Source organism: Carassius carassius, chromosome 8 (genome assembly GCF_963082965.1).
Source record: "Carassius carassius chromosome 8, fCarCar2.1, whole genome shotgun sequence".
NCBI classification, from domain to species: domain Eukaryota; kingdom Metazoa; phylum Chordata; class Actinopteri; order Cypriniformes; family Cyprinidae; genus Carassius; species Carassius carassius.
The window spans coordinates 16741964-16765488 of NC_081762.1; the positions used below are offsets into that span (position 1 = coordinate 16741964).

The 23525-nt window shown below is 37.5% G+C and overlaps 2 protein-coding genes across 3 annotated transcripts; one reads left to right on the forward strand and one right to left on the reverse strand.

Moving 5' to 3' along the window:
• Positions 1-56: 56 nt before the first annotated feature.
• Positions 57-5537, reverse strand: LOC132144877 (collagen alpha-2(IX) chain-like). The gene is made up of 7 exons (XM_059555431.1): positions 5207-5537; positions 3659-3733; positions 2457-2492; positions 2296-2358; positions 1623-1676; positions 411-446; positions 57-203 (listed from the first exon to the last, which is right to left on the reverse strand). The coding sequence occupies exons 1-7, from the start codon at positions 5276-5278 to the stop codon at positions 57-59; spliced, it is 483 nt and encodes a 160-aa protein (XP_059411414.1). The 5' UTR covers positions 5279-5537.
• Positions 5538-6707: 1170 nt separating this feature from the next.
• Positions 6708-21703, forward strand: smap2 (small ArfGAP2). Of its 2 annotated transcripts, none has more exons than XM_059556458.1 (10): positions 6708-7292; positions 17610-17743; positions 17830-17915; positions 18013-18091; positions 18192-18251; positions 18823-18895; positions 18976-19103; positions 19223-19394; positions 19482-19780; positions 20921-21703. In XM_059556458.1, the coding sequence occupies exons 1-10, from the start codon at positions 7190-7192 to the stop codon at positions 21044-21046; spliced, it is 1260 nt and encodes a 419-aa protein (XP_059412441.1). In that variant the 5' UTR covers positions 6708-7189; the 3' UTR covers positions 21047-21703. The 2 variants fall into 2 exon arrangements, with proteins under 2 accessions (XP_059412441.1, XP_059412442.1); XM_059556459.1 differs by having other exon boundaries at positions 6709-7292; positions 18976-19097.
• Positions 21704-23525: the final 1822 nt, after the last annotated feature.

Here is a 23525-nt window from a genome sequence, read left to right on the forward strand (position 1 = left end):
CAAACAGATAAAGTACACCAATCATTCTCACTGAAACGGCATGGGAGAAAAACAAATTAATTTGGTCTTATATAACCAACCTTGAGTGCTTGGGCCCTAAATAAAATAAGTAAAATAGGAAGAAAAGGCAAAGGAAGCAAATTAAGGAAGTAAGATAGATTATAAACTGGGTTACTTACAGGAAGTCCAAGCAGTCCAGGTCCCTAGAGGTAAAAATATAAAAATTATTAGCAACAGATCTTGAATGTAATCCATTAATACTGGAATATAGTATACTGCATCCTTAGAAATGCTCAAATTCATTTTTGTACTACAACATCGCCTGTTGAACAGCAGGAGTAACTGCAAGTAGTGGTCTTACACCATTACTTTTTTGTTCAACAAATTCATAACATATTTTTTATACTTACAGGTCGCCCTGGTGGTCCACCTGGCCCTGGCTGACCCTGTGAACATCAATAAAACATAATGCGAAATTAGATGCATTCCATTCTTCAGACACTTTTAGAATTACAATGACTGAAAAAATGATGGGCCCTATTTTAACGATCTAAACGCAAAGTGTAAAGCGCACGGCGCAGGTGCACTCAGGGTAGCCTATGTCCAAATCCATTTTTGCTATTTTAATGACGAAAATTACTCTTAATGAGTAATGGACGTAACGTTCAATAAACCAATCAGAGTGTCATCTCACATTCCCTTTAAGAGCAAAATGCGTTCGCGCCATGGCGGATTGCTATTTAAATGGCGGAATTTGTTGGCAGAAAAGCCGAACGATTCTCAAGCGGAGAAACCGATCTGCTCGTGAGTGAAGTTAAAGTAGCTACTTGAGCAGATCATCTACGGGACAAGCAGGAATCCACCAAAGCTCTGCGCGATGAGTCATTAATACAGTTAATATATATATATATATATATATATATATATATGTGTGTATTGGCACGATTGTTCAATTAATTTGCCAATTTCATTCATCATTATAAGTAGTAATAGGCTGAATTGCAAATAAGTAGCCTAATTCTATCTATCCATCATTACATTTTTATATTTATTTAGCCTACACAATAATATTATTTTATACTGTAATCCTTTTGTTTTTTAATATTTGGCCTGTTTGTGTGATGCGCATCCCTGTGTGTAAAAAGCAAAGTCTACGTGCACTGTGGACCTGCCCAGAGGCGCATTTTCTACCAACACGCTCTTTAAATAACAAAAAAAAATTGCCATTGACTGTAGACTTTAGACCAGGTTTGAGTTGGTCTATGGCGCAGTCTATTTTCAGCAATGCACCTGAACACACCTCTTCTATAGACCAGCATGCCCATGGGTGCACAAATGGGCGCAAATGCATTTGCTAATTAAACGATGTGACACTGGACGGGAAAATGTGAGCAGCGCCGGACTGAAACTAGCAAACACACTTGCGCTGTGCCTTGCGAAGACATGATATTATGCAGACATGATATTAATGTTATTCATAAAACTGTTTTCGGTCGTTGCCCTCTATTATCATTGGTTAAACATGAACTGATATGTTATGTATGTTTGTTGGCCAAATGGTGATCCGCGTGAATGTGTGTGCACTCTGCATCCTTAAAGAAAAGAAAATATTATTTCCTGACCTTTGTTCCAGGATTACCACGAGGGCCCCTCTCACCCTTAGCCCCAATCAAACCCTGGAGACAGAGAAAAACAAGCCTTCTGAATAATACTCAGGCAGTAATTATTTATATGAAAACATTCACTGGATCATCTCTAAGGTGATGCGAAGAGTTAAGCAGGTCATTTATAAGCAGAACATTTACAGTAATATGTGAAGATCCATGTGCATATTCTCATTCAGTACCAAAACATTTTCAAAATACATAGATCCTCAGATTCACAATCTAGTGGGAGACAAAAACAGGGATTGGCATTCCAGAGCGGATTAATCAGAAAATCCAATTAGGAATGTTTGCTTCCTAGCATGTGACTGAGAAAGTCTAGGACTTACATCTCCTTTCTCAGTCTCATGCCAGCACTTCAGAGAGAAGGTATGAATAACCTTCACCAGAACATGATTTCAAATGCCATTGTTCATTATAAAACAAATGTAAATAATCAAAATGAGATTTAGCTCAACTGTTGCTTTGTTTTTTATTAAATGAGAACTAAATGAGAGGATGCTGAAATGTACATAATTATTCACCTCCAAATGACAATCTTTTTTTTTTTCCACCCCCAACTAAATTATGACTGATCTATAACCTCATGAAAGTCCATAACTGTAATTGATTAATTGTGGGTGTCACTTACATCAATGCCATCCTCCCCTGGAGATCCATCAGGACCAGGCTCGCCTGGTTCTCCCTTTTGACCCTGTAAAGTGGTTCACACATGACAAACACCTCAGTTTTTTGAGTATGACTTTTGAATGGTAGTGTAAATATATAAATATCGCTGTGGTTACTACTTACCACTGGTCCAGGAGGTCCAGGAGGACCCTTTTCACCCTGTAAATCAAGGGAAAAAAAACGAGAGCAATGAGAACTGGGAGAAAATAAAATAAAATTAAATTAAATATCTATAGGTCTATAGTATATGCTATTAATATGTCAAAGAAATATGTAAAAAATAAAATGTAAAAAAGGACACATATAACTCCACCAACAAACAAGCTTCTTCTCCATTCTAAACTCTTTATACGGTTAGATTTACAGTATTTTCAATAGTGCCATCAAACGATTTACCGCAATTAATCGCATCCAAAATAAAAAAAAAACATTTGTTTACGTAATATATGTACGTGTACTGTGTATATTTATTATGTACAGTATATATAAACACACACACATAGAGTATGTGTTTTTATATATATTTACATGTATTTACATCTCTATATTTGTATTCATATAATTTATATTATAAATAAATATATTTAATATATATCATAAATATAACACATTTTTCCTTAATGTGTTTGTTAGTATATATATATATATATATATATATATATATATATATATATATAGATATAGATAGATAGATAGATAGATAGATAGATAGATAGATAGATAGATATAGCTTGGAGTTAATCATTACATCCATCCCTATATGTGTATTTATATATGCTGTGTGTGTGTGTGTGTGTGTGTGTGTGCATATATATATATATATAAAGTAAACAAAAACTTTTATTTTGGATGCGATTAATCACGATTAATCATTTGACAGCACTTTGAGTTTGTGTCAGAATTATATATACATTAACCACTATAAGAATGTGTTGATGAATATATGTATGCATTTATCACTATTTATAACTACAAAATCTAAATATCCTGAAATAATCTAGTTTATGGAGGAACATGGGGATCCTGTTTCTGTTTTTGACATGCAATGGATCAGTCAGGCCTGTTTATCCTGCTGAGTGTCTTTATACTGAATCCAGCCTCGGCCACAACTGTATCAAATAACCAACATCTAGTAGCAATCTCTCAGTATGGGAAAGAGGCAACCTCAAACAGAACCTTCTTGTGTGATTGTTTTTATTTCTTGCGCCCTCTGTTGGCAAGATTTTGGTAGTGCAGATGAATACAGGGCTCATGAAACAAGGTGCACAATGCCTGTCTTTGTACCAGCTCGACCTGTGCTGAAGCCAGGCGGCTCCAGTACTCACATCAATGCCGTCAGCACCAGGAGTTCCAGCGGGGCCAGGGGGACCAGGGGGGCCCTGCGGTCCGGGTGGACCGGTCTAAAATAAAACACATTAATACAGTTTCAGTTCAATCCTCACTAAAGGCTGTTTACTGAAACGCATTGACAGATGCTTCTAAACAGTATTCTGTATTTAACTTCCACATAACTAGCGAAATGTATGCAATTTATTCTAAAACGTTATGTTAAGAATTCATTAATGTTGTCATATTATTCATTAATATTCATAAGGTAATTAGCTGCATTTCTGCCAATTTACAAAATTAGGTGAATTCCTCTAGCATGCAAGTCTAAGTATGGATAATAAACAAACAAATACAGCCTATATTGTTTGAGAATGCTTGTTGTGACTTCAGACTAATATTATTTTACTATTATTCAATATACTATAATACATTTTATTAATATTTTGATATATTAGCCTTTTAATGTAAGTTTTTTATTTACTTTTTATAATTTTTTATAACTTTTTTATTTACTTTTGTTAATGTGATTTTTTTAGTTAATTGTTTTTCATTAGTCTTAGTTGCTTAGGCCACATTTCTTTATTTTTGTTTTATAATAAGGTTTTATTTAATTTCAGCTTTATTTAAGTTACTCAAAAAGTCTTTTGTTGGTATCAGTTATCGATAACAACACTGCCTCAGACATGTTTACATGCTCAAATTTGATAGATAGAACAAGGCTTATGATGAAAAATCAATTAAAAGCAGAGGCTGCAATCGGGTATTTGGGCTGGGAAAAGAGAGGCTGGGAATGTTTACACAGAAAACCCCCCTCCTCTCTCCCCCATTCAGCATCAAAGATACATTTATTTTTCAATGCATTACTTGATAACGTGGTCGACTCCAAATGAATGCACATTCTTTTAATCTATTGCATTTTATACATATGAGCTGCATGCAAGCATTGGGCTGAGGTGGTCCTTCTAAATCTGACAAGTATGTGTTATTCTGCTGAGAACAGTTTCAGGTTCTGTCTGTTTGAATAGCAGCTTCTGGTATTTTCAATGGCCTCTTTGTAGTCTCTCCTTTTCTGCCTTCTCCTCTCTCTGTTTATCTGTCTCATGTTCACTTTCAGCTTCATATTTTATTCAGCAGCTTTCCATTTATTCATTTCATTTACTGAACTGAATTGTTTAAGCTTTCAGAATCAAACGATAACGCTAACTGAAGATAGTCTATTGATAAATACCAGGCCTCATGTTTCTGCATGTTGTAAAATTCAATATTATCCACTTGGGTAAACTTTCAGAAGATCAAAAAAAATCTTGCAACTTTGAGGATCAAAAGTCTCCAATATGCAGGTAATCTACCAAACTAATGAACCAATTGCACAAAAATTACATCAAAATGAACTTTATCTGTTGGCATTTTGACTTTTGAATGGCAAACCAGTCCAATTCACACTGAATCCCATTTCAATCCATCAGATGTTCTCCAAGATGCATGATCCCATTCTCAAGATCATCCAGCAGCAAGAAAAAGTAGATAACTGCAGCCAAACTCACCACTTGTGATAAGGCCAGGCAGAGCACCTGCAACAGGACCAGGCTCCTGAAGATGATGAAGAATCTATCCATGGTGAAGAATCGCTATTCAAAAACCAATCGTCCCAGCGCTTCCTCCGAACCTTGCCACCCTCTCTCCTGGCTTCTCAGCCCAGGATGGTGGATCCAGGGAAAAGAAAGGTGTGTGTAGTGTGCGATCTGCCCAGGACAGGGAAGAAAAACACAGTGGCAGGGTCCTGAGGGGAGGAATGAAAGAGGTGGAACCCAGCCCTACAGCCAGCCCCTGAGAACTCAGGAAGCTCAGGGAACCCAGCACACTGAGGACCGGACAGACCTGAGTAGCCATCACAAGCGCAGGAGGTGGAGACTTCTGATGATTGTCCATGCATCCAGCAGAGATCTAGAAATCTAACTGGACACAACTGCATTTGCATGTTTCTCACCCTCCCATTACTGAATACCTCAGTTGATTGTTAAATATGTACGTTGGACATCCAGTCATTGACTTTGTGTACAGTCAGTTTGTTTTGAGGCTATATAAACAGATACTCAGTTCTGCATTAGGAAGTTTAGACATGCAGCCATAAAATGTACAACACAATCAGGTTTTTATTTTTATTTTTTTTGCATATGACGGTTAACCAGCTGAACTCAAGGTGTGTGTGTGTGTGTGTGTGTGTGTGTGTGTGTGTGTTTATACTTTATTTAGTTTTGTGATTTTTAATGAATTTGTAAAGTCAGTACCCAACTGGCATACTAGCAGTGGTCCACAAAGTCTAATGACAAGAAGATGTCCAAAATCAACATCATTTTATTGTTAGTTTAAATATTAACATTTTTGTTGTATGTTTTTGTCATTTAATCTGTTTGTTTTAAACATTTCAATGTAGGCTAATATTTGTGAATTTTTCTTTTCAGTTTTTTTTTGTTTGTTTGTTTGTTTTTTAGTAACTTGACATTAGATTTCTTATTTTATTTAGCAGCATTCATAATCTTATCTAATTTTATATTTGTACTGTATTTTATTTCAATTAACAAAAAAAAAATTTGTACAAGTGTTTAGCTGCAGTTTTTGTTAGCGATAACAACACTAATAGAATGCGCTTTAACAGTGGGATCTACCCTTTAATAATCTATAATGGGCTGTTAAACTAAATGTAAACACTAAAAATCACTGAACACAATCATTGTCACAATCTTTTTAATTCATTAATTTTAACACATGAATCAATAAAAAACAATGATAATAATAATAACTGGGAACACATTTTCAACCTTTCTGCTAAAATCTGTATAGCCTGCCCTACTGCGTTTGAAATATTCGATTAATTTCACTTTTGACTTGTTAGTAAGCTACTAAGAAATTATCCTTAAAACATCATGCCTGCGTGACAACACGACCATGAATGAATGTTACACTGTGTTCGCAGTGTCGTTTTCCCCCGCAGTGTGGCGCAATTTCCCATATTCTTCAAATTACACAAAGAGGTTGTAATTCACGTCATTGAGCAGCGAACATCACGACCGCAGTTGTCTATTAAAAAAACGGATTTAGTTGTGCCATCTTTTACACTCTGAATGTTTTTAAACAGCACATGTCTGGCGACCAGAAGTAGGCACAACAGAGGCAGTGCTGTGACTAAGCGAGAGTAATAACGTTAGGTTACTCGATATGTGTCTCTGATACTGCGGGTGGAAAGTTGTCTGTTAAGGACCAGCGAATGTACTGCGAGGAATATGGTGGTGTTTTTATATGAGCAGTGGTTCAATGCCTTTTCCTCTTCCTGGTATGATTAGCGGAAGCCAGCAGTACAGTAACGTTAGTGTGTGTTTTTCTCTTCATCTGCAGCAGCAGCCGTTGTGACAGACAGAGATCCACTTCCCGGTGTGTTTCATTAACGGACTCACATCTGAACATCTTCTAAGCGGCGTTGGACTATTGAATACGGAGTAGGTATATCAGTGAGATACTGATTTCTGAAGATGACGGGTAAATCAGTCAAAGACATTGACCGCTATCAGACTGTTCTCACATCTCTTCTTGCGCTGGAGGAAAACAAGTTTTGCGCTGATTGTAACGCCAAAGGTAAGATTCATATTTCACAGTATCTTTGAATTGAACAAATACAAAATAAATAGTTAGAAACTGAGTTTATGGTCAGTGTTTGTGTGTGTGAGAGAGGTTTGGGTTAGGCCCTGTGTGTTTTACATCAGTTTGGTTGGGTGTTTTGATGATGAATCGGATCTTTTTGATGAATCGGTTGAACCTGTCTGGGTTTGCATGTTTCCTGAAAGGCTTGTAAGACAGTTTTAAGCCAGAAACAGCTCGCTCACTGTAATAACTGTCTCTTGACATATCCAACAGTAGGCTAATGAGAGAGAAATGCTACAAAAATGACAGTAAGTTAAACACGAGTATGACTTGATTTGTTTTTTATCTACAGGCATATGAAACGAGTTTATTAAAAAATAGCATTTTTCAAAACTTTTCAATATTGTGTAAAGTAAATGGCAATTATTGACGTTCTAAAAAATACTTTTTTTTATAAACTGGTTGGCTGCACTAAATTGGGACACATGAAATATACACCTTCATTAACAAAACTTAATTTAAAAAAATCATAACCAGGAATATGTCTCGATGGCCTTATTAAAATGTTTTATTGCATAAAAGGACCACGTGATGACAAAGTCCAAATATTAATTACCTGCATTGTTTTCATACTAATTCTTTGAAAACTAAAAAAGAACCGATTCACGTTAATAAATCGCCATTTGTCTGGTGTGAATTATCTGCACGCACACATAATATCTGTGCAGGTGTGGTGCATAAACAAATGTTACTCGACAAAAATACAGCTATCCTTTATTAAATCTTGTGTCTACTAAGAGACAACAGAAAACATCCTGCTGTTTTGCGCATGCATACAAAACAACAAAGCATGTATCTTCTCACTTTGTCAGCTACAATGTAAAATTTTAAGCAAAAGAAAACACTAGTCAAAGTAGTAGGCCTTGTGCAATACAGCTGTTTTTTTTTTTTGCAACTAATTCTTGCATCAGCACAACCTTTTTTTTCTTTTTCTTTTTTTTTCTTAATGGATACAGGATTTATTTATTTATTTATTTGCTTGTTTATTTTTCTAAATAACCACTGTATTGATTGGGCCATGGGATAAAGAGTTGAAATAACATTTTGTTTTCAATTTGAGATTGCAATAAGAGGATACTGCTGTTGTGGTTAAATTTCGCATTATCTTGTGTTGCACAACATTGCACAAATCACAATACACACATAAACAGCTGCACTAGCTAAACTATGCTGCTTCTGTGATTCTGCTTTCAAACACTTTATGTTGGCAGACTTCCCTGTTTGACCTCCAGCCCTAATGGGACACAGTTCTGCCCTTCTCCTTGTTCTGAGTGGCCGGCTGCTATTGGTCAGATGTAATCTGTTCCCAGCCCTCCCTGTCTTGTACTGCCTTGTACTGAGCTTTTTTGAATGCTCCACTACTTGCTTTGAAAGTGCCACTTGGTTGGGTAACATGTCTGTTCCCTTTTTCATACTCCGAAACACAAATATGTCTAAACATTGTTACCCTGGGGTAGGAGGAGAAGCATGGGAAGTACAGCCACACCATTTCCTCGCTTTGAAAAAAAAGGAAATGATCCTACAAGCAGTAAAATTCAGTCTTGTAAACAGCAGCTTGCAGAGGTCAAGCCAGGCTAACAGGTTAGATTATCAATGCACAAGTCATTTTCACATGTAATCACACAAAAAAAAAAAAAAAAGCTGTATTTTGTGTTTCAACTGTGGTGGAAGTTGTGTTTAATGGTTAACTGGCTCTTGACTTTGACATTTTGTGCTTTTTGAACTCATTACTGCTTCTCTGTATAGCACTTTGCTGTAGTGATACTATGCCTTCAGACATCTGAATAGGGCAGGTGGTTCAAAGATCTAATTAGCAACCTGTGCTGAAGAGTTTTAGGTGTGGAAATAGTCCTGTGTTTCTTTTTACAGGCTACACAGTTTCCACAGCACACGAGTTGTGCATCATAGGGAAGATCGTTGTCATTGTTGAAGAGTGTCATGTGATAGACAGAGTATTGTGTTGGTACTGCCCTGCCATGTGTTTTGTCTGCAGGGCACAAAATTCACATTTTTGTCCACGGTAAATGATTGTAAGCACACTCAGAAATAGGCGCAGCTATTGTGTTGTTGTTGTTGTAGGAAGCTGCAGTAACGGAGTTTAAGTACTCTATAGATTTCCTTTGATGGCTTCCTTTAAGCTTGTTATGCTAGCAACATTGTGTGGTGGTAACTAGGTAGCTGTTTTTTCCTGTTTTGGCTGAAGCTCACTTTCAGCAGTCTGTAATTTAAAGTTCAGCTGCAATCATGGAGGTTATACAAGTAGCTATAATCAGGGGTGCACATAAGTGGTCTGCAGGTCTGCATGCGCGATCAAAATAAAATAAATCGTAATATAAACATGTTCTGACAGCGCATTTGCGTACCGACATGGTTGACAGCTGTTAATGCACAATTACCATTTTGGATCACAAACTGTACTATATAAGTTTTATTTTCAACCTGAAAGCATAAATCTAGGCTATGCCTACCGTTTCAAAGCACAGTACAAAAGTGTGACAATCCACTGACGCTCTTTAATCAGCAGCGCTAAATCCGAAAGCGCGTATACTTACTTGCCAGCAACCTGCCAAAATAAAAGCCTGCTGATTATAAGTTTGAATATGATGAAAACGCTTTTGTTTATTTATTTTTAGAAGCTTTTTTCCAAAGCGACTTAAAATTGGGGAATACATAAACCGATTCTTCTTAAAGAGGCAAACAAACAAAGTAGTAGTAAACATTTTATTTTTAAGTTTATTTACAATAAAATAAATGCATTTATATTTAATACTAGGACTCCTTTTTATTTTTAATAATATTATCACACACTATTATTTAGTTTATTTACTATTATTTAATTTTTAAAAAACTAAATAAAGTGTAATAATATTATAACTATTATTAATTCATTTTTTATAGCTGCATTTAATGGGTCACGCTATATGCAGTGTGAGGACCAAACCAAATCTCCAGGTTCTCTTATGAGATTATGTGCACCCCTGGATATAATAATCTCTGGAGTTCAACTGATGCCGGCATTTAACAATGGATTCATTGTGTTGCTGGAACTGTGTGCATCTCTCATTAAAGGACTGTTTCTTATCTTCATGTCTGTCATCGTTTACACTTACATCCTTTCTCATTGTGTGTGTGGTCCTTTCAGTTCCTCCATTTCATTGTTTAGTGGCAGTTTGATTGTATGTGGGGGACAGTCTGTGTTTAAACAGCTGAATGAAATGGAAATCAGAGAACGGAAGTGGTTTTACATGTGACTTTTTCTCCCAGAACACCTTGGTATGATACTCATTTGCATTCTCTTGTTCTGCCGTTGTCATGGAGATATCGCTGTGGAGGCTGGAGTGGATTGAGGATGTGACGCTGGAGGACATGATGGCTGTCCCTTATAGATCCTCTCAGTCTCTCACCGAGGAGCCAATGTACTTCTGTTCCAACACGGGCTCATTGGAAAAATGTGTCTGTTGCAATATTTCTTCAAAATGATTTGTTTTTGCTCGTGCATTTTGCTTTCGCTTTCAAAATAAAATGTTCAACCACACTAGATGCAAATTGTCACTAGAATGATATTTCGCATTTGAAAAATAACACAATGCATAGCACCTATATCAAATCCAACATAACCAAGTGTTAACAAAAGCAAACTTGAGATAAAAACATATTCACCATGTTGTTTCAGCTTGCTGTCATAAGTGTTTGACCTCTTTTATCGTGGCTTGTGCTCTACTAGGTGAGCTCCCGAGCAATTTTACTTCATCAGAAAGGCCAATCAAATGGAGTTGGTTATGTGTTTTATTGGGAAAGAAACCTCTAAATTCATGAACTAAAACTAGTTGTTGTGAGAAAATGAGAAAATGGTTGTAATGGCATCTAATAAACAAGAACATACAAGGATACCAGTTGAATGTATTTGCAAAGACCCTTCTTTGAGTTTTCTGATCATTTTTAATAGGCCAAATAAGATGTTGATTCCTTGTGAGCTGCATCATGTGCTGGAAGCATCACTATCTCTTTGTAACATTTAGTTTTGAGTTATACAGTTGTTATTTCTAGAAGCTGATGCACAACTCCGAAATGAATGAAAGGCTTTTATTCACATGGTTGCCACATGATGCTCTTCACTTCACTGTAACTAAGTATTTATTTAGTACTCTCTACAGTGCAGGAACATTGGTTAAGAGGCTAAATAAACAATAAAATATGAACAACTGATCTAAAGTGTTTAATTTGAATATATTTTAAGATGTTAAGACATTAAAGTAAATATGCAATGAACTTTTAATGTTAAAAGAATACCCAAAAAAGAAGATGTTGTCACCATTTTGGTTCTTCGAAATGGCTTTTTTTTTGCTTGTGTTTAACAGAAGACAGAAACTCAAAGAAGTTTGGAACAACATGTTTAATTATGAGGGTGATTTAATTTTTTGGGTATCCCTTTAGCACTAAAAATGTATTAAACTATTCCTTTAATATGATTTATCTTTATATATTACACATTGCCTTTGGCAGCCCTCATTTAAATAGAGCGTCTGGAAATGTGAACTTTAGTTCCTGTAGTCTGCACATTCCCAGGGTCTGACCTGCGTGGTCTCTGCTTTGGCACACTTATAAAATGGTCGTGTGAATTAATACTTGGTTCAAAGACTGGTGTTAGTAATGTTGTATCTTTACTGCTAGGTGTTGCAGACGTCCTCCATTTATGAGAGCCATCATAACAGGGCTACAACCAGCCCCGTTCTCCAAGTGTCCTGTCGGCTTTGGAGATTAGCTTGAGAGTCAGACTGCAGACTTAATGTCTACATAATTAAGAACAAGGCCTGTCTTCAATGAATTTTTATCCTGAATAAAACAAGAAGCCCATCTGCTCTGAGAGTGCCAGAGTCAGTTCATGTCCTCTGGTTATTTTGCGATAGGAGAAGCCCTGAGGTTCCCAGAAAAACTGGCAGCCTTACAGACCAGCAATCCCTCAAGCCATTTGGAGAAACTGGGTCTTTAGTTCACAGCCTGGTCTGTGATTCCCCCATAATGCTTTTCTTAGTTCCGATCCATTTAGAGCTTCTAATGACTAATGCATCTAATGCATCCTGAACAGGTTTGTCTAGTTTCTATGGATTCAAGAGAATGTCCACTATCTGTGTGTTAGGCCTCATGTTTGTTTGGTACACATCCTCTGACAGCAGGGCCAACCAAAGTCCATGTTTCTGCGTTTCTTCTTTCTTGTTGTTTGGTTCAGGAACGCTCTCGTGTGTGTGTTCTTGCATCCCTCTTTTGGCAGACTAGAGTGCTGTCTGTCAGAGGAACACATTGTAGATCACAGCATGTTAATGTAACTTTAACAGCAACATTAAGACAGCTTTGCGGCTCTGTACATTTCCACACAGACACTGTAAAAAAGACTCCTGTCAAGCTGGAGGGAAGGTGTTCACTCTTGTAGATCAACAGTTGTCTGTGTAAAAGAAATGCAGGGCTCCATATTAAAAATGGTGTCTGCCAGTAGCTCTGATTTGATCTGCCTACATACCATTTTAGCAACATTTTACACTATACAGTACCATTCAAAAAAATATTTAAAAAAATGCTTTTCTTTTGCACTTTTTATTTGTCAAAGAATACTTCATGCAATTGTAATACAAAAAAATCTCCATTGATGATAATAACAATAATACAATTTCTTGAGAAGCAAATAAGCCTATTAGAATAATTTCTGAAGGATCGTGTGACAATAATAGAAGACTGGAGTAAAGGCTGGTGAAAATTCATCATAGGAATAAATTACATTAGAATATTTTAATTTGGTCCCATAATATTAGTATATTAAATATTATTATTATTATTATAATTCCTTACATTTATATAGCACTTTACATAGTCAGGTGGTATGTCCTCATCCACCACCAGGATGATGCGACGGCAGCCATATTGCGCCAGAACGCCCACCACACACCAGCTTACTGTAGGAGAGTAGACAGAGTGATGAAGCCAATTAACAGACATGGGGATTGTTAGGAGGCCATGATGGTCGGAGGCCAATGGGCGAATTTAGCCAGGATGCCGAGGTCACACCTCTACTCTTTTCGAAGGACATCCTGGGATTTTTACTGACCAAAGAGAGTCAGGACCTCGGTTTAACATCTCACCCGAAGGACGGTGCTTGTTGACAGTATAGTGTCCCCATCACTACACTGGGATGCTAGGACCCACACAGACCACAGGGTGAGCACCCACTGATGGCCTCACTAGCACCACTTCCAGCAGCAACCTAGTTTTCTCAGGAGGTCTCCCATCCAGGTACTGACCAGGCTCAGCCCTGCTTAGCTTCAGTGGCCAACCGGTCTTGGGCTCCAGGGTGATATGGCTGCCGGTTAAAAATTTATTTAAAGTACATAATGTGTTCTATTTCATGTTTTAATGTATTTATAAATCAAGTACAACATAAGGTTTTTTTAATATTTATTTATATACTTGTCCTGTATTTATCAACAAATATATGGGGATAAAATCTTGTCTGTGTTAGCCAGCTACTGGACACCGTTTAATAAAGCACAAGATTCTTGTGGTGGTCATTTAGGTAATATTGAGCTGTGATGCTCATTCCACTCAGGATCCACTCAGATCATTAGGATAGAGTCAGTTAGAAATACACAAAACAAGGGGAGTCTACTTTTAGCTATTATTCCACCCGCAGTTAGAACCAGCTTCCAGAAGATATCGGATGTGTTAAAACATTAGTCACATTTAATTCCAGACTCAAAACTCATCTGTTTAGCTGTGCATTTATTGAATGAGCACTGTGCTACCTTGCACTGTATTTTATAATCATTTTCTATTCTTAACTGTTTTAAATTCATTTATTTTTAATGATTATTTTACTTCCTTTTATGTAAAGCACTTTGAATTACCATTGTGTATGAAATGTGGTATACAAATAAACTTGCCTTGCATTGCCTCTTTACTATTGTGCCTACCAAAAATAATAATAATTATAATTACAAATTAAAAACCGGTGTAAGAGCCATCCTTAATGTTTAGCCCTAAAGTAATTTCCCTTGCTGCTATAGGTTAATCTGGGGAAGACTCAAGCTCTCCTCTATAAATCAATGGGATGTTTTGCTCTTGTTTCATCATCTACCAGGTCAAAAATCCTAATCCTAATCAGGTAGAAAGAAAACAACACACATCTCATCTATAAGCTGTCTATTCAAGGTATCTTGTTTATTTTCCCACTGGCTTCAAATCCCAAACTGTGAGTACAAGCATGGTGAAGTTTGGCTTAGCCATTACCACTAATAAACAGGTGGCTTGGCATGTGTCCTTTCTCAGCCTCTTATTAGTGCTTCGCTCTAACATGCTAATAAGTGTGATCTGCTTGTGCGAATCTGTTCAGTTCTGCATCTCTTTTGTGCTTCACCCTGAAACCTGCCTGACTCCACATGTCTGTTTATCACAGCCGCACATGTTCTTCAGTCCGTCCTCCATCCCACATGAAAACTCTCTCTCTCTCTCTCTCTCTCTCTCTCTATGTGCTTGAGCTGACATCCTCCAGTAATACCGCTCAAGCTGATTACCCCTTAGCCATGCAGGGTTCAGCGGGAGACAGAGAGAGAGGAGGGATATTTGTAGGTGGAGGATGAATAGGTAATCTAAAGAGGCCCATAGCACACAAGAGCTCATGAAAATTGTGTTTTATACAGCTGCAGTGAACCAGCATGCATCCCGTTGGGAATATCCCTTTCCTCTGGCACAGGGCCATCTCACATTAGAGCCTGTGCCAAATCTCAGTTGACCGTGAGCATACTGCAGACGTAAACCCAAGCCCTGGTGCTCCTCTAAGGGCCAAATCAACGCATTTATAGCGGAATAAATATCAGAGCTCAGATTTCATGATTGGATTTTGGCTTTCCCAGCTTTTTCAGTTACAAAGAAACTGAAAACAAACAAGGTTAGATGGTCTCGCTTATAGCCTCTCCATTGATTTCCAGAATACAGACTGGTCCACTTCCGCCCACTTAAACAGGAAGAGACCATCTGAATGACATTTAAGGCTCCCATCCACAGTTTATTTGTTTTATGTGCTGTTTAGGAGTGAGTGCATCTGAAATAGCATCAGATGATATCACAATAATATGAAGAGTGCAATAATGTATGTTTGTTAGTTATATGGCTCAACCAGTGGTGCTTTTGTTAGTTCATTTATTTGAAGAACTTATTTCACATATATAAGTTCTGTTTGTGAATATTTAGTTTATTTATAAGGTTCTTTTCAATTTTATATTCATGAATAAAATATGCCATCATATTGTTTGTTGTTCAAAAATATACAATTTTTAGATACCACTTTATTTTAAGGTGTCCTTGTTACACTTTACATGTACTTACTATTAAAAAAACACTTAATTATGCATATACATGCAAGCATAACCCTAACCATATAGTAAATACATGTAGTTAAATAATATTGCCCAGTACTTAAATGTATAATTACACTGTAACAAGGACACCTGAAAATAAAGTGTAACACATTATTGTTAATATTATATAATTAAAAATAACCGTTTTCTACTTTAATCCTGTGATGGCAAAATGTAATTTTCAGAAGCTACTACATCTTCAGTATAACAGCATATCTTTCAGAAAACATTAATATGCTGATTTGGTGCAAAGACACATTATTATTATTATTATTATTGGAAACAGTTGTGCTGATTATCATTTTGGGTGGAAACTATTGTACATTTTTAAAAGATTATTTTTGATGAATAGGAAGTTCAAAAGAACAGAATTTAAAAAATAAATATTATAATGCTAATTATTAAAATATTAAATAAAAAACATATGAAAGTTTTTACACTTTCTTTTGATGAATTTAATTCATTCCTGCTAAATAAAAGTATGTTATTTATTTTTTGTAATAAAACTACTAAAAGAATCATTCCATATAATTGCTGAACAAACAGAATTGTTAAAATGATTGTTTCCTTTCCTACTCAAACTATTTTTTTTTTTTTTTAGATTTAACGCCGAGCAAACGTTGTCAAATCCAGTTACTTCTTCCACACAACCCTCAGAATCTGATTGGAGTTTGTTATTTTTAAAAGTGCTTTTGAGTTTTGTATGCAGTACGCGCGAGACTGTCAGCGGACGGCCCATGGGCGTGCCGTATTGATGCTTACTCAAGGTTAGAGGCAAACTGTCTATTATGTGTCAGATTAGATCCACTCAGATGAATATAAGCACAGCAGGAGCAGGTGCACTGTGTGAACAGCAGGTATGACCGTCCCAGAAGGCTGTGTGTTTGTTCCATAGAACTCTTAAGCAATTAAGCAGAACTGTTGCCACAACAATCCTCTGTGACGTCAGGAGACCAGCCAGAACTATAACTTAATGTAGTCCTGCCACCTACTGGCCAAAACTGATATTGCGTCAGAAGAAAAGCTCAATACTTGTCTTAGGCATCGTCTTTGAAGCTTGCTCATGTCTCAAGAGAGTACAGTTACATAACGTGTTTGAAGTATAAAAAATGGTGATAACAGCACGTATATATGCACCTTGAGGCATGGTTCTGATTCAGATGAGTTTGTTGAAGGTAGTGTGGGCTTTATCATGACTGTGTGTCTTCATATAGGCTACCTGTGATTTAAGAGCAGTGGGAAGGACTACAGATGCTGCAGGGGCTGGTGGGTGTGTGTTATCAGCATTGTGCCAATGTGTCCACATGACTGCCCAAACTGGATTAGTCATTGCAGTGCGTGAAGCTTCTTATTTTCTCTTCTAATGCCAAGCAGGAGAATGTAAATATCACTCCTCAGCAGGCTCCCTCTATCTCCCGCTCCCTTCTGTCTGTGTTTTTCTGTCCATTCTCTCCTTCACTGACTCATTAAATGGCTTCAGCCAGGGTTGGGCTGAATTCTGATTTTGAGAACTGGCTCACTTTCAGTTGACATTATGCCATTTGAATTGAATTGGCCACACCCCACAGGAAGTTGAATTGTAATGACCGGAAGAGGAACGTGTTGAATTTTAAAGGATATGTGACACTATCTGCAAAAATGAATGTTGGTGTCAAATTTTTGTGACAAAGAACTTTTTGAATAAATTAGAGCATTCCGGGAAATTAATCGCTCTTCTACAATGATTGATTAAAAGTTTATTTTTTTAAGATGTAATGATATACTTTTGAATATTCCTGAATTTCAGTATTAATTAGACTATTTTTATAATTAAAAAATAGATTAAACTGTAGTTTTCTTTTCCCATCAGGTCCCAGATGGGCATCCTGGAATCTTGGAATCTTCATTTGTATCCGCTGTGCGGGAATCCATCGGAATCTTGGCGTTCACATATCACGAGTTAAATCTGTAAACCTGGACCAGTGGACTCATGAGCAGATACAGGTAAGCTTTGTGGATCAAGGTTTCTGCTTTTATGTGTGATCTGTGTGTATGGCTGATTGATATTGATGAGTTTGTGTTGTGCTCAGTCTGTTCAGGAGATGGGGAATGCCAAAGCTCGGCGACTATACGAGGCCTTTTTACCAGAGTGCTTCCAGCGCCCAGAGACAGACCAGTATCCTTTAATGCTGACTGTATATACAGTGTGTGTGTGCAACGTTAGAGCTTCTTCTCCACTCATGTTAAAAGTTTCCTTAAGTTACACCTTACAGAGCTGCTGAGATTTTTATCCGTGACAAATATGATAAGAAGAAATATATGGATAAATGCATTGACATCCAGTCCTTCAGGGTCTGAAATGTCCTTTGTTGATATTAACAATTGTCATTGCAATTGTGTCTTTTACTTTGATTTTGTAAAATAATAAAATTAATTTTCTTTACATTGTCAGAAAGAAAAGAGTGAGACAGTGACGAAAGAGGCTCCTGTTGTTTTTGAAAAGATGAAGCTGGTGGGTTTCTGCATTTGTGCATTTTTTTTTTCATTTTATATTTTTTATTATAATAAACTATACAAATAATAAATGATATTGTAATAAAACAATACATGTAATTGTACACATTGATTTAATGTTCTTTTTTAATCTTTCTAATTTAGATTAGAATTGAATTATTTTAATATTAATAATAATAATATACTTTGTAGTCATATCGAGGCCCTTGCCCCTGTTTTAGAGCCAATAGTTTATAGACATAAAATCTAGAAGAAAATTTTTTGAGCCATGCGTTCCTTTAGAAATTCCTATTTGGGTTTTTAGAATAGCAGTTTTTGATTTCCAAGTACAATTGTGGTTAATAATATTTGAAGAGACGTTCATGCTTTGTTCTAACCATACACTGCATACCCATACACATAAACTGAACACAACCACAAAACATGTTGATTTTAAAATCCCATTAGAAATTTCTAAAGGAGCCTTCCAAATTGACTTTCAAATTGACATCTTGACTGAACGACTCTCATTTAAATAACAAAATGGTGTTTCCATCATTAACACATGATAATGTTTGTTTGTCTTTTAGAAAAAAGATGAGTCCCAACAATTCAAAAACAGTCCAAAGCAGTCACAGTCCGTTAATGACTTACTAGGACTAGGTAAGAAGCTAACAAGCACACCATACACATCAGTACAATCACAATCTAGATGCTTGATGTTGAAAAACATTCTTTCTCAGATGCCCCTGCTCCTCAAGCTACCGTGTCCAATGGCAAACCAAGCACTGAACTCAGTCCCGCCCTCGACCTCTTCAGCTCTCTCCCTGCTGCCGTCAGCAGCTCAAACTCCTCCAGGAGCACGGTAAAGGTTTTCAAACAGCCCAGAGTTTTCACGTCATTCTCACTGTCCTTTAACTATCATGGATCCATTTTTTGAGTGTTTCATGCATATAATGCAACCAAGTTTTTTTTTGTTCTCCACTGTAGCCTAGCTCAGGATCCATGCCTACTGGACGGGTAGCAGCATCAGCGCCCGAAAACCTCAGCCTGTTTCTGGATCCTCCCTCCAAAAGTGAGGACAGCGGAAAAAAGATGTCTAAGGACTCAATCTTGTCCCTGTATAGCAGTACAGCACCACAAACAAACATGGCTGCTCATGGTGAGATTAGTTTCAGGATGAAGGCATATTTGAAATGGTTTCTGTCCCTTTGTGCTGTTTATGCATGTTTATCTGTTTCTGTTTTAGCTGGCATGTACATGGGAGCAACCCAGATGGGCTATGTCCCTGCTGCAGGATACGGCCAATACCAGGCCCTGGGTGCCCAGCAGGGTGTGATGGGGCCTATGATGGCTCCACAGATGAACATACTGGGACAGGCAGGTGTCATGCCGCACACTGGAGTGGCAGCTGCACCTCCATACATGGCAGGGGTGCAGGGGGGCGTAATGGGAATGCAGAACGGGATGATGGGAAGCGTGGCAGCAGTTCCTCAGCAGGCATATGGAGCACAGCAGGCCCAACAGCTGCAGTGGAACATCAGCCAGGTGACAAGCTCTGAAATCACAATTACCATGCTGACTTGAAACAGCAAATATACTACGCTTTGTTCACAGTGGTAGCCCAACACATTTTTATGTATGTTTAACTCAAATCCATTTTTGGGTTGGTTACTGCAGGAACACCCGTTTTCAAATTTCTAATTAGGATTCAATCATCATTTACTCACTCTCATGTTGTTCCAATCATGTAGGACTTACTTTCTTCTGTGGAGTACAAAAGAAGGAATTTTACAGAATGTACTGTTAATCTTTTGTTTGTTTTTTTTCCCGTGTATTTATCATGAATGTAGACCGTAGTTTTCAAGCTTAAAAAAACATGCATCAGCATAATAAAAGTATCTATAAGACTAATACTCTACATTTGAAGTCTTCTAAATTTAAGTGATACAGTTCGGTTTGTTTCTCATGCACTGATAGTTAGTGAGGTCCTAACAGCAACTCACTTATCAGTGAGTTAAACTTTTGAAAGAAATAATACTGTTTGGCAAGGATGCATTGAAGTGACCGTAAATACGTAAAAAATGTTAAAACATTTTTAACATTGATAATAATAAGAAAGGTTTTTTGAGCACAGCTTTCCCATCACAGGAATGATTTAAAATGTTAAAATACACAGCAATTGTAATAATATTGCACAAACTAATACTTATTTTTACTGTATTTATAAATGATGATAATTGCAGCCTTAGTTAGCATGAGACTTCTGTCAAAAATGAAAAATAAATAAATAAAAATGTCAAACATCGAAATTTTTGAGCATTATTGTTCTTACTCTTATAAATGTTAACATACTTTTTGAGTTAAGAGTCATTTAAATTTCATCTGTTCCTCAAATGAAGCTGTTGTGTGGCTGATGAAGATGCTGATGCTCTTTTACGATGCATTTCTGAGACTTTTTTCACTCTTTTCTTTATGTCTCCTAGTTCCCTGTGGAACATGAGGGCTTCCTTGAAAGCTTCAGTCCCTGTTAATTGTTCTGTATTGACAAAAACAACTGGTATAAGGTTTCTCGTTTGGTGTTTGGAACAACATGAAGGAGAACAAAATGAAATCTACCAAATGGCAGTGTTATTGTTGTTTTCTGTTAATTGCCTGTAATAACCGTTTCTGTTGTCTCTCTCACAGATGACTCAACACATGGCAGGAATGAATTTCTACGGTGCCAGTAACATGATGGGATATGGGCAGCCCATGGGCGGGGCGGCTGCTCCCGGTTCAAATCCAATGCTCGGGTCGCACATGTGGAAGTGATGTCATAGAGAGAAAGAGAGTGGGACAGCGTGTCTGTATTGGTTGGGCTCGGTTGGCACCACGACTGACTGACAGCAGAAGGGGAACAGATTGTAGGAGCTAACACTTTGGGGAGTCGATTAGATGAAGTCTCTACCTCCCTCATTCTCAGAGCCAGATTCTCATGCTTGCCTTCAAACAGTCCCATACTCAGAGAGAGAATAGAAGTGTCATTCGCCATGTAGGGTGTGTATTCACCTCTCAGCCAAATGTCAGCTTTGAGGTTTTAAATTGATATGTGTTTTTGCTACATCCGCTTGAAGATTTGGTTTTCTGTTCTCTCTTTGGTCAGCTTTAAGATGCGAGCACATTTACCGGTTCCAGGCAAATTTGCACATACAAAATCTGGTTAGGAATCTGGAGTTTGTGGGCGATTGATTTCCTCTTGCAGATTTTGCTTGTGAATTTGCCACGTTGACCAACAGAAGCCTGCTTGGTGTGACTTTTGTGTGAGCTGTGCTTTACACTTCACTGTTGACAATATACAATTGCTCTTTTTGGCCCACAGTTTTTCGCCAAAATTACGCTAATGCGACAGCATCTTTAGTTTCAGTTAACAAAGCTTGTTTCATTTCTGAAACACTTTTATCATATATATATATATATATGTGTGTGTGTGTGTGTGTGCGTGTGTGTGTGTGTGTGTGTGTATAACAGTCTATGTCTCATCATAAGCATGTTTGCAGTCATAAATGAACAGCTAGAAGCCATTTAAGACCGTAAGTATCTTAAACTTTGATACTGCTGAGGAAAATGTCCATTTTGTGTCTGTGCTATCAGGTTCGGCAATGATACTCTTGTATGGTCGACTTTCTAACGCACAGGGTACAACTAAGCCACTTTGACTTTGCTTTCTGTCACATTAGCTCTCAACTCAGGAGAAATAAAGACTTGGGGGATGAGGATTCTCACATCCATCTCATAGCAGGACATTCACATTCAGCCAAAGAATTATTAACGCTCAGCAGTCGGCACAGATCTTTGGAACAATACGTTCTAGATGGATCCATGCTGCTGTTTGTCGTTTCATAGCATTGCGGTTTGACCTCAAGAGTATAATGGCACCATTGATTGTATTGTGCACTGCTTTTCTCCTCATTACTGAGTGCAGGGTCGCCTCTGGCGGAGAGAACAACATTTTGGGACACTGAGGCTGCAGTTTGGACCGAGACCAAATGAATGTTTCACTCTGACTGCTGCCCGGAGAGCAGTTTGCCATGGCCACTGTGTGAAGTTCATTCAAAGCAGTCCGCTTGCGTGCTGTGTGTTTGAACCTAACACCTGCTTCTGAAGTAACCAAATGCAATGATCTTATTTTAAACTAGAGCATGTGAAAAGAAGAAGCTAGGATCCCTTTGAAACTGCTGATAAACAGCCTTGGATGGTTTGCTGGTCTGTTTTACTGGTTTCAGACAGGTTTAGGGCACTTACAGCAACTAGCCTGGCTTGGATACCAACAAGACCAGTTCAAACTAAGCTTGAACAAGACCAGAAATCTATCTTCGACTGGTTTGTGTTTTTTTTTTTCAGGGTTAAACAGTTGTACATGCATTAAACATGTCTGGGCGTTTGTGTTTATTTTCAGGTCATAGCCACAGAGGCTACGTTCACACTGCAAGGCTTAATGCTCAATTCCGATTTTTTTTTTAAAAAAATCGTTTTTTTTTGCAAGGCCGTTCACATTTCCAATTAAATGGGACCTTTTGTGATCTCCTGTGTGAGCGTGAAATGACCCAGAAGTGATCCGCATGCGCAGAAGAGTACTCAACGCTCAACGACGTCACTCGTTGTTTGCGGAAGTAGCTAACGTTAAACATGTATGTCAACAACAGTGTAGTCAACAGCGGAGCTCTTTTTGCAATATTAAAGTTATTTTCCCAACGGAGCCAGCACAATTACAATCTTCTCATTTTAAGAAGAAAATTAAAAAAGAACGAGGAGAGAAAGGTTTTTGGCTATGGCGTTTTGTGGAGCAGTGTTAGCAACGTCGGTAAAGAGAAACTGGTGGGTGCGGAGTCGCAGCCAGGAGTGGTGGGATACTGATGTGAGTGGCTTCACTAATACAGAATTCATCAGTTTATCTTCTCGTTCCCGCCTACTTCAATGCAGAATTATGACGTTTGTAGCGTATCAATGACGTACGGGTCGGATACATGTGGCCTGGCCGTTCAGACGGAGGTCGCATTTCAAAAGATCGGATACGTATCAGATTCAGGACCACATATCTTATTAGGCACACGTGAACCATGTTTGTGATATAAGGAGACATTACCCTCTGTATATGGTCCAAGGTTTTATCTTTCATTTAAAATTATTGCGATCATGGCACTTTACAATAGCAGCTTGTATGCATGAATCGTTCATGGAGAAAGTTTGATTATTAGACAACATTCACTTTGTGTGCATGCTAGACAATCCAAAACCGCAATCATTAGACGTT